Genomic DNA, 12,169 nt, shown 5'->3' with positions numbered 1-12,169 from the left:
GTTGCATTTTACTTTTTTAAGGAACATTTAAGAAAACTACACTATACGTATGTTCCTTCAGTATTATACCAAACCTGACATACATATGTACATGTGTATTGTCTGCAGTGATTTTCCATCCCTTATTTATTATTATTCCCATAGAGAAATATGCTCAAAATCTCCCAAATTTCAGTAGTGAAATTCCCAATTCTGACTTGAAACATTGCGTCAAAATTTATACATAATAAAAAATGGAGATTTATGAGATATATACAAGATTCATTCTTAACTTTGTCATCCAGAGGTCACCTCATGGTCTTCAATGCAATGTAAACTGTTATGGTCTTCATCAAGGATTTAATTTGATATTTTTTAAATTACTGTACATTGTTTAATAACAGTTGCCCTCTTTTCCCAAATTCACAGTGTTCAAGCTGTTTTTTCCTATCTGCATGGCACTCTTGCCCCTCCCCTAAAACAGTAGAAAAATTTCTGGTCTGTATTGGAATTTTTTGTTGTTTTCCTCCCACATGTTCACTACAATGAGAACAATGATTTGTTTATGTTGTATTTGAACAGGTACTCTAAGAAGATATGCATGTCTTATTTATTTGACCTGTAGTGTTTTCAATTCTACATTGTCATAATGTTGTCTTAATTTTTTTTGTCAAAAACCTTTTGTCTCTGAAACAACTGAATGGAATAATCCAAAACTGTATTGATCTGTTGGTTTTCTCAGTTCAGAAATTTTTTTAGGGGATTTTTTTAAGACGGAAGTAACTTTCATGGTTTTTTTCAAGAACTTAAATAATATTTGTTAAGAGTAAATTACAATTTTTTTTCTTTCTCCAAAATGTGTACACTGTGTACATGTAAGGATAGATATTAAATGTGACCCTTCTTCTCTTTTCCTTGAATTGCTCTTCAGTAATCTGTGTTAAGGTAATGTGATGACTCCTTACTTTAAGAAGTTGTTGCCCCTGAAATGCGCAATTTGACAGTTTCACTGATTTTGGCTTGGCATACAATTTTGTAACTCAAAATCAGTTAAACGTGTACAAAGTAAAAGAAACTTCAATTAATGCAATGATCCTTTTGACAAAATCTGTAATTTTATTTAAATATTGTCAGGCAACTCCTAAAATAGGTTATGATTATTTAACAGGTTTAAACTTCAGTCTCAGAAATAAAGGACTACAGGAAGATACTGTTTTCATCAGTTTTTGTAGCAAAATTCAGTGTATTCAAAGTTGGTTTAGAGATTACCAGACCGAATCTCATATTTTTAACTTTTCTTCTTTTTGGGCAAGTAAAAAAAAAACAATAGTTTTTACAGGATCAAAGCATTTTACCAGACACGTCTGTCTGTTTTTCCGTGTTTCGTTTTTAGTGAAAATGTAAGTTTCGTTTAAAATTTGTTCAACCAAAATAAATTACTTATGTGAACATATGACTTTTTATGATGAATTACTTATGTATTTTTTGTCTCCTCTATTTTTTTTTATCACAGCCCAATTCTTTTTACAGGCTTTCAAGTGGGCCCTTATTTTCCTAATTTTCCTTATTTTTCAAAAGCAGCCCTAATTTTCCTAATAAAAGCAGAAGAATCCTAAAAAGCCCTATTTTTAGCTCACTTGGCCTTTGGCCAGGTGAGCTTAAGCCATCTTTTGGTGTCCGTCATCTTCATGGACAAATTTTCAAAAATCTGCTCCTCCGAAACTACTAGACTGACAGGTTTTAAACTTGGCATGATTGTTTCCTAGGGTGTTCTGCACAAGATGACCATTGGAATTTCTGATCCATGGAAAATCATGGCTGCTGTTACTAAAAAAAGAACATAAGGGTCAGATGGCAGTTTTTTGCAAAAACTCAAAAATCCTTTTCCTTTAGCAACTCACTGGCAAGGGATAATATTGTTCAGCATCATGAGACGGACCTGTGCCAAAATTTTCAAGATGATTTGTCAACTGATGTAGCAGTTACGCCCCTGAAAGTTTTTTTTTGCATTTTTCTCATATGCAACTTTGAAAATCTTCTTCTCAAAATTCATTGCACAGAATTCAGTGAAAGTTAGCATATATGTTCCTTAGGGTATCCCACACAAAATGACTGTTGGGATTTTTGATCCATGAAAAAACATGGCCGCCGTTATTAAAAATAAAACAGAAGGGTCAGATGGCAGTTTTTTGCAAATAACTCAAAAATTGTTGCTTTAACAAATTTCTGGCATGGGTAATATTGTTCAGCATCATGAGACGGACCTATGCCAAAATTTTCAAAACCATTCATTGACTGATGTAGGAGTTGCGACCCCTAAAACAGATTTTTTGTTGTTGTTTTTTTTTTTCACATGTACAACTTTGAAAATCTTCTTCTCTAAAACCATATAAGATCATTGATTGAAGACAAGCATAATAGTTCTTAAGTGTATTGTGCTCAAAATGACTTGTGATTTTTTAATCGTGAATAGATATGGCTGCCTATACTAAAAATGGAACTTAGGGGTCGGAAGACAGATTTTTGAAAAAAACTTAAAAATTGTTGCCTTTAGCAAAATTCTGGTTCAGGTTATGAAAATGCTATGAAAAGCATTTCCTGCATTTGACAATTTAGTTGATTTTAACATTTTAACATTCCTCAAGTTTTTCAAATAAGCAAATGGTTAACCATGTGAGCGATTCAGGCTCTCTTGAGCCTCTAGTTGTTGAGAAATTCCTTATTTTTTTTAATTTTTAAATTTTTAAATAGTAATTTCCCTTTATATTGTTTGTATTAATGGAATCTAGCTTAGTATACTTTCAGAAAATGAATATTATGATCAAATAAACACCTCAGTAGACATTTTGGTGGTCATTAGCAGTTCATAACATTCTTTGGACCCATACTAGTTCAACTTCTAATGGTCGAACTGGAATACTGAATACAACTGTTGATGGCCACTGACATGATCTTCTGGGTTGGTAAATAGCTTTTATATTATTTTCTTTAGCCGGTGGTAAGTAACTTATTTTTCTTTTAGCATTATAATTGATAAAGAAAGAATATCGTCCTTTATTTATTTTTGTGTTAAAAGCCCTAAAAAATCCTAAATTTAGCCCTTATTTTATAAGAATTTGACCCTAAAAATAGCCCTTATTTTTTACAAAAAGTCACTTGAAAGCCTGTTTTTAGGATTCATGTTCACTGACTATATTTTCCATTATCTTCTTGAATGCTGTGAGTATATTTTCCATTGTCTTATTGAATGCTGTGAATATATTTTGTAAAAGTGCAGCTGAGGAATGGCGTGTATTGCACTGTCTGAGATCATATAATTAAACTACAAGGGTGTGTTCCCATTTTGCCTTAGCTGTGGATTACAGGTAAAGAAAGGTAAAAAAAAAAGTACAAAGGCAAATTTTTATATTTTTCTGTCGCAAAAACAAAACTGTTAACTAATGAGGTGTTGTTACAATGATTAAAGCAAAATAATTTTGTTTGTTTGTTTGTTGGGGTTTAACATCCGAGCAGCAATATTTCAGCTATACTCAGACGAGCAAAATAATTACAAAATTAATTTTTTTCATTTTTTTTTATTAACCCCTAATTTGAAATATTTGGATACTTTTCAAGTTAAGACTTGTCTTGATAAAAGTCCTTTTTAAAAATAAATTAGTAAAATATGTATATTGTTTTTCATGTTTTAGTACACATACAATTCAGAGACTAATAAAAAAAAAAAAATTGTGTTCAAAAATGAAATATGATTTTTTTTTAAATGAATTAATGAGTGTATATGCATAGGAATGAAATAAAACTAATACAGAAATTATGGAAGTACTTATTATACACATGTGTAAACATGTAATCTTCATATTCTTTATCTATTTGAAAATTCAATATTAATAAATTGACATTATTTGGGAGCATACATTTTGTAAATAAATTACATGAAATAAACTAAACAGCAAAAATTTGCAAGTTAACTTCCTTATTCTTAAAGCATTGTAAAATGCTGCAATTTTGTTCTTAAAAATCATTAAACAATTTTAACCTTTGAGGTACATATATGCTAGTGTCACGATCAGGTCTTGTGTCAGCTTCAGTCTGACTACTGCAGTGAGAAGATTTGCATACATTTTGGAAATGCAGCATCACACGTCTCGAATCTTCTCTGATTATATATGGTCTCTGAACACAATTGTGCTGCTGATCTCAGCCTAAAATTGTCTCTTGCTGTTGCTTATAATTTTGTTCTTTCATTACGATTTTGCTCAGTGTTTGTTGTATGTAAATGAACCTTCATTGTTGTATGCTTAGAAAAATTTGGATGTGCTTCTTTGAGTCAAGTTATCATCAAAGTGCTTAGTCATATCATGTCTATTTTGAATTTTATTCATCAGTTCTTATTCAAAGTGTCCATTAAATAAAAAAAGAAACAGGTGATTATAATCAGAAAAAAATGAAAAAGCCATTCATGAAAAATATTGACAGAAACCCAACCAAACCACTAAATCAATTCACAATAAATGAAATATCAACAAACAATATAAATATATACATATACAATGTACATGTGTGTATAGAAGATTAAAATGCTATAAAAACTCAAGTAGCACTTAATTAAATGTTTATGCCCGTGCAGGTCCGGGTGTTAAAAGAATAGGCCTGCAACAGCGCTAAGCTTGTCATAAAAGGCGACTAAATAGTGCTCAGAAACCTAGCCGGGGGCTAGGCGCTCTGCCCACAGAGCAACTGGGATGTGTGCCCCAGGTGGTGGAATGGGGTACCCCTGGTGTGTTACATGCTGGGGTTGTCAGGCTATAATACGGAAAACTTACCCGCAAACCATAGTGATGCCACATTCCTTGCACGTTAAAGAACCCTGCTGTGGTATTCAATAGGAGTAGGAACCTTTGCGCTCCACCACAGGAGACTAAATTGTTCAACCTTACCCATCCCTCCCTTTTTCTAATGGCAATCTAAATTTGTCGACCCTATTATCCTTGTGTCCCATCCCTTCATTTCATTTCATCACCATTCATCAATCAATCAATCAATTAAATGTTTACATTGCCTTTGTACACTCCAAATCTCACTAAGGCAAAATGGGAATAATTTTATGTACCAAATTTGACAGTTAAGGTGAAATGGGAGCAAGCCACTACAAGTACATGTATGAGTAAATCACTGATATACCAATGTCATTGAATGCCAGGACTCCCGGCAGGAGGGTAATGCCAAATTTAAAGCAGTTTTTTTATGACCTAGTGATACATGTAGCTGTTATCCCTGTTGTCACTGGCATTCATAAACTTCTATTTATCTATGATAAATCAGATCTTTTTTTTTTTAATTTTATGTCCTAGTGAAAGGATGGAGAGTCCTATAGTTTGGCATTATTTTTTAGGGGGAATGTTGGGGAGATGTTGGTCCCACCCAATTAAAAATAAGGATTATTAAAAAAAAAGATGTGTTGAAATTAGAATTGGTAGAAATAGTTAATTGTAATTCTGATTTTAATGTTCCCATTGTCTATGTGTTCCTTTTAAAATTCTGTTTGTTATAGAGAAAAATAAGTGTTTTGATTAAAATTAATGGACATAGTTTATTGGTGTCTGATTGAGATGACTTCTTTGTGGATGTGTTCTTGTTGAAATTCTTTTATGATAGTTTATAACAGAAAAGACTTCTCTTGTACTGTTGTTGAGGTATAGGAGTCCAAAATAGGGCCACACCTAAAAAAACTTCCTTATCTTTGGTTGGATAATGAAAATTGTTTTTAATTAGATTCCTCATGCCTGTGTTTATCAAATCTATCAGGAATTTGGATGAGGGGACATAGTCACCAAAAAGCTAACTTTATGTTAAGTTGAAAAACATGTTATTTTGATCTTAAAGCAGAACTATTTTTATCTTTAATTGAATTTTTGCAATTTTATCTCCAAACCAGTTGTTGTATCCATAATGAATGTTAAAGTATGTTAAAAGCTAAGGACTAAATTGAACGACTGAAGGTCAAAACTATCAATCATTAACCGCAGACTCTATCTAATTAGAAATCCTGAAAATTAAACAATCTCAATTAAATTAATGTCTTTGTTAGTTGAATCTAGTAAAACGTATAGGCCATATTTGAAAAAAGATATATGTATAATACGTAGAAGTTGGATTCATGAGAATTTGTTGTCCTATGTGTCTGTATAGTCATCAGTTTTACTGAGATGTACAGATTTGTTGACATGATAATTATCAGTATTGATAGCATTGGAGTAAAGAGGAGGAAACAGTGTCAATATATGTATATAATTTAATACAATAAAATGTAATGATAGAGATTTGTGGTGTACTAATGGTTTGTCATGACAGTTGTCAATTACTTTTTTTTAAAAATATATACCTGTTAGGGTTTAATAGGTAGGTTACTGACATAATTGACTCTTCAAACCACTGTCAATTTTTTTCTCATCATTCTCTTTTATTTGATCTTATCTTTTTTTTTTCACATATACTATTGTAAGGTCGTAATTTAAAAAAATGCAGTCATTTTGTTGGCCTTTTTTCAAAACTACTCGTCCTTTTTTATTTAGGAAAATATGCATTATTTCATTCAGAAGAAAAGTTCCAAATCTGTTTAATAAAACTTATTAATACATGGAGTTAAAAGGGAAGTCCTAACCAGCATACAGTTTGAGCACCAATTTGGAAATTATTTATCTTATAGAGTCTTTTTTTTCTGGACAGATTGGAAACTTTCATCAGTAGAAACAGCCTTATTTTGGAAAGGGCACTCCACTATCTTTTTTTCACTATAAAGTTGGGTAATTTTCTTAGCAATTTTATTTTCACTATTTTAGTGGTAAAACATGTAACAGTTGCAAGTATTAATTTCTGCATGGTGGATTACATACAATTTGACATTGCTTGTAAATTTTATACTGTATGAAAGTAGATTAAATAAGAAACACTTAAAAATATGTAGAAAAACAATCACGGTTTACAGTACCAATATTGATGAAAACTTTGACCTTTACAAACTATTAACTTTTGGTGCTGCTCATATAAGGTTTCTTATTCCTCTTAGTTGAATCACAAATGAAACATTTTTATCAGAAACCTTTTCTCTGCTATATTATTGCATTAGGTGAGTGATTACAACTTTAATTCTGAAGCCCTTATAAACTGAATATCCATTATTTAAACTTGAGTATGGCCAGATTTTCTTCTTATTTTTAACGTCTACAATTTTCCATTGAATTATTTTTCAAGGTTGTGATTACCATATTTTGGGTGCATTTTCCAACATGTGACATCACAAGATTCTTATTATTTATGGCTGACCTAGTTATTTGTGAGCTTTTCTGACATGTTGGTATTTTTGGTCTGAGTTGTAAAAGAAACTATATTATGCAATGCTTGCTGAATGGTTTTATTTGTTTAAATTGTATGGTGGTGTCATATTTTTAACGATTAATAGAAAGAAGTCATTGGACCCTAGGTGTATGTCTGGATAAATTGGATTGATAAAGTTTACAAGCAATTCTATAAAAAGGAAGAACTTATGTCCTTTTATGAAGTATGAACCAGGGTAACATAATTCTTTATGTCTGTTTCCTTGAATCCATGTTTTGGACTAACCTCAATAGGGAAAGCTATATGTCATCATTAGGTAATAGTATTACTGATACCAAAAACCACACAAAAGATGTGCAGAAAGACAGACAGGCAGGGTCTTTAATTCTATGATTAATGCCTATACCATCCACACTAATTGTAAGCCTTTTACTGGGTCTTGTGTAATTTTATACATGAATCTGTGTATTAAGTCATAAATAGGAAAATGGGAGACATGGTATGATTGCTAATGAGATAGTTATCCACCAAATGCCAAGCAACAAACATTCAAAATTCTACAGGTCAGCACACAGTCCTCAATGATGGGCAAAACCCATACCATAAAGCAAGCTGTAACAAGCCCCAAAATAAATGGTGTGAAACTATTCATAAAAGACTAAAATCAACTTTATTTACAGAAAAAAACATAGAACATATAACAATGAACATCAAATACAATCACTGGACTACAGGCTCTTGGCTTGGGACAGGCACATACAGTATGTGCCAGGGTTAAACATGTTTATGAGTGCTTAACCCTCCCCCTAAACTGGTACAGTGATGGGAAATTACAACAAGAAAACAAACTATAAAAATCTGTCAGATTTGTATTAAACGCTTGTGATTGATTCAGAATACAAACACCTTAATAAATAGGACAAAGGACAACAAGGCTGTAACCTCTTCAAAAGAGTATTCACTGTTTCTGTAAGCTAGTTCAAAATCTAAAAGCAACTGATAAGTAATAGTAGATTGGTAGGAAGCACAGTAGGACAAAATGTAATAATGTTAAATAATGTTTAATTTATTAAAAAGAGAGTCCATATTACAACCAATAAAAACATACTTCAGATTATAGATTTGACAATAGTACAGTGAAGATAACCCTTACAGATAAGTTTACTCAAATATTTTTCCAAACTAAAAGGATCCTTTTGACCTTTATACATACTGTTTTGCCATTGCCACTGTGGGCCAATGATTGGTACAATGAAGTATTAATTCACTAGCATGCAGATAAAAAAAAAGGATGTTACATGCATGAAAATGAAAATTAATACATGTACAAGAAAAACATGTTTCAGATAGGAATAGACACATAAGGACGTTGTTAAGATATTTACAATGTTTTCTCTTCCCATCTTGTCAATTTAAAACTACCTTTAGTAGAATCAAAATGGTACACCAAGTAGGAAAGTATAAGACACACCCTTACATGTTTGTCCTGTAGTAGATGTGTACATTAGATATGCAGAAATACAATAGTTAAATTATTATCTACATGGGTACTATTTTCATGCTTAATTGATTACTGTGAGTACCCCAAAAATAGCAAATGTAGTATGTTGATGGAAACAACATTCGAATTAATGTTTGAACACTACAATTTATTTAATGTAAGTGATTTTGTGCATGATGAACTTAAAGAACTGTCTAAGATAGCACTGTAATGTTCTCTTTAATATGTTTGCACGCATTAATGATCTTAGCATGTGATATGCATATTTATCATACCTGGCTATTGGTAAGTTATTGCAGCCAAACACTGGAAATGCTTGGTTAGTCTCAACAAAAGAAAATCATAGGCCTGTATATTGTTATAGAGACCATTAAGTGTAAGTGTATGTAAGAATCAGGTAAAATGGGAAAATATCAGAAACATGTATGGCAAAACCAATCTGACAATGTCATATCACTCAAGGATAATTTCTCTATTTGAAAAGACCATTATTTGTTCTCTACATCACTGGCTTTGCTCAGAAATTTTTCAATAGAATGTTAGAAAAATGAGGTTTTTGACAGAGTTAACTGCCCTTGAAATGTTCATTTTTGGTGCATTTCATTGAAATTATAATTCAATACACCAATAAGATATGGAAATATTTTCTTTTTTCCTTGATCCTGATGGTGCAATTAGTCAAATTACACTATCAAAATGATGGGTTTTTTCATACTATGTTACACCCACTGCCTGATTCTTACAGAGACTGACAATTGAGAATCATTCTATGGTTTTGGTTTACAAGTTTGTGTGTGCTTGATTATTGTATCAATTTTTAGTTAAGTACAAGATTTTGTTAGAATCAGGAAGTGTTTGAAACATGGTCCCATCAAACATCACTTTTACAGTGTAATTTTATTATTTCTGATTTAATATTTAAAGAAATAAAGACTAGATGTTTGCTCAACATTCATGAAGCTGCAAAATTATTGTGTGAAAATTAATAAGATAGATTCTTTTGTTGAAATTAAATGTAAAAAGCTTCTGAGCTCAATTCTCCAACATTGTTTTTGTTATACCTTTACAAAGTTTATTGGAATATAGGAATCACATTATTTGTCAATCTGTCTTGTCTTCTTTCTATAAACCTTGTAAGTGTAACTCTAATCTGGTGTAATTATTGGATTTAGAGACATTATTTATTTATTAGTGTTAGGTATTGTGTGTAGGTGTTTTAAACCTAAGTTTGATAACTTTAGTTGTAATGGACCAATACGTGATATTTGATATATTGTTACTTGCTGCTTGAAGAAGCTTGAAAAAAAATGGGGTCACTGGCCCCTGCCGTTTTGTGAAAAGGGTTCAAAGTGGGTAAAATAGATGTTAATTCAAAATTGATGAAGGTTTACTTCATATTCAATTTTGAAAATTCTTTTTTTTTAATTTGTTTCATATAAAATTCTATTTTCAGAATAAGTGTTGTCAGTCTAGTGGGCCAAAGTGGGGCCCAATCTAATTAGAATTAGACCTATCAATGGTTCCATTCAGTCACCGCATGTAGGATCCAACAGTAATCCATTGTACTTTCTGTTCTGATGACCTTTTTGATAAGCCAATTAGATTTCATCTTTTATGATTTAGGAAGCATTATCGAAAGAAAATGAACAGAAAGAAGAATAGATTGCTGTTAGATCCAGTGACTGAATGTAACAATGAATAGGTCTAATTATAATTAGATTGGTTGGGGCCACACACTAAAAAATGAACGTTTTTTATTTCTGGTCTGATTTGAATTTTTTTTAAATTAGATTCTTAGGAAAATCCTTGCCTGCATTTTCAGTCAAATTTCAGATATTTCTTTCAGTGTTTGAGTTATGTAGAGCCAAAGGGCGGGAGGGGGTGGGCTTGCCCCTAAAAATTGACTTATTTTTGGTGGGATTTTTATTTTCTTTTTATTGGATTGCTTATGAAAATCCCTGCCTAAGTACACAAGCTTTATAAAGTATGCTTGGCAAATTTACATCTACTGTTCTTGAGATAATAAGGTAAAGTGATCCATGAAAACAACCTGAAGCAGACCTTTATACTCAAATTGAATTTCAAAATAATGTGCTGTATTGTATCCGAATGAGTTGTTGTGTCCATAATGAATTGTAAGTCCCCATGTTTAAGTGTGTAAAAACTAATATTGTGTCCACACTTGCTACAAGTGAACATACTGCTGTTGTATCATGCTGTGCTTGGTTACTTTATGAGGATCAATGGTCAACAAAGTATTTTCAGCGTCTCTCATGATTAGAAGATGACAGTGCTTATTGTTTCAAATGTCTCACCATATTCAGACAATATTGTTTATCTTTTCTTTTCAGAATGCCTCAGGATTTTCTGACAATAGTACATACCCAGAGTTTACCAAGTGTTTTCGGAGTAGTGTTCCAGTGTGGTTGCCATGTGGATGGCTGTGGTTGACCTTGCCGTTTAATGTCTACCTGTATCAGACATCAACCAAACCAAAACTGGCTGTAACAGCATTCAATATGTCTAAACTAGTAAGTATTACTGCAGACCCATCAAGAATCAATATGGACATTTATCTAGATACTTTTCAATTTTGTGTAATCAATCAAGCATTTTTGAAGCCTATTTTGATCCCTTAAAACCATTAATTATTGAAACAGAATCTTACTCATTGACCATCTGACTCTCTTAGACTTACACTCTAGAAAGTTAATCACTGTCAAACAAGAACCACTTTTGTTGTGGTTGAAAATACAAAATTGCCACCAGAGGCCTTATAAGCTTCCAATTTGCCATTTTTTTTTTCAAATTCAACTTCTCTGAAACAACATATAAAGTCTCCCTTATATACATTTTATATGATTTTTAGATATTAGACCTAATACTAGTTGTACTGACGGTGATGGATTTACTAAGGCAGATCTCAGAAGACAATCTTAGCTTCACTCAACCAAATGTTGTTATCATCTCAGGGCTCATTAATACTGTTACATATGTAAGTCTAGAATTACAAGCTTATGTAAGGGGAAGTGTAGTGAGTAGAAATTTCAATCATATGTAAGGGCAAGTGTGGCAAGTCCCTAGAATCACTAGTTAATGTAAAGGCAAGTGTTGTAAGTGTCTAAAATTACAAGTTAATGTAAAAGCAAGTGTTGTAAGTCTCTAGAATTACTAGTTCATGTAAAGGCAAATGTTTTAAGTGTCTAGAATTGCTAGTTAATGTAAAGGCAAGTGTGGCAAGCCTCTAGAATTACTAGTCAATGTAAAGGCAAGTGTGGCATGTCTCTAGAATTACTAGTTAATGTAAAGGCAAGTGTTGTAAGTCTCTAAAATTACAAGTTAATGTAAAGGCAA

At 31.9% G+C, this 12,169-nt stretch overlaps 1 protein-coding gene across 1 annotated transcript in view; it reads left to right on the top strand.

Moving 5' to 3' along the window:
• The window catches only part of LOC148610920 (ATP-binding cassette sub-family C member 1-like), a 58,917-nt gene that overhangs the window by 2,915 nt on the left and 43,833 nt on the right, over window positions 1-12,169 (top strand). The window contains exons 2-3 of the mRNA XM_088590836.1: window positions 11,167-11,346; window positions 11,685-11,810. Of these exons, the coding sequence (XP_088446962.1) occupies window positions 11,167-11,346; window positions 11,685-11,810 (306 nt within the window). The remainder of the gene's footprint in view (window positions 1-11,166; window positions 11,347-11,684; window positions 11,811-12,169) is intronic.

Source organism: Perna viridis, chromosome 7 (genome assembly GCF_037379345.1).
Source record: "Perna viridis isolate PV_CMFRI_1.1 ecotype Kerala chromosome 7, ASM3737934v1, whole genome shotgun sequence".
Classification (NCBI taxonomy): Eukaryota; Metazoa; Mollusca; class Bivalvia; order Mytilida; family Mytilidae; genus Perna; species Perna viridis.
The sequence above is the reverse complement of the archived record's forward strand: the minus strand, read 5'-3'. Positions and strand labels throughout refer to the sequence as shown.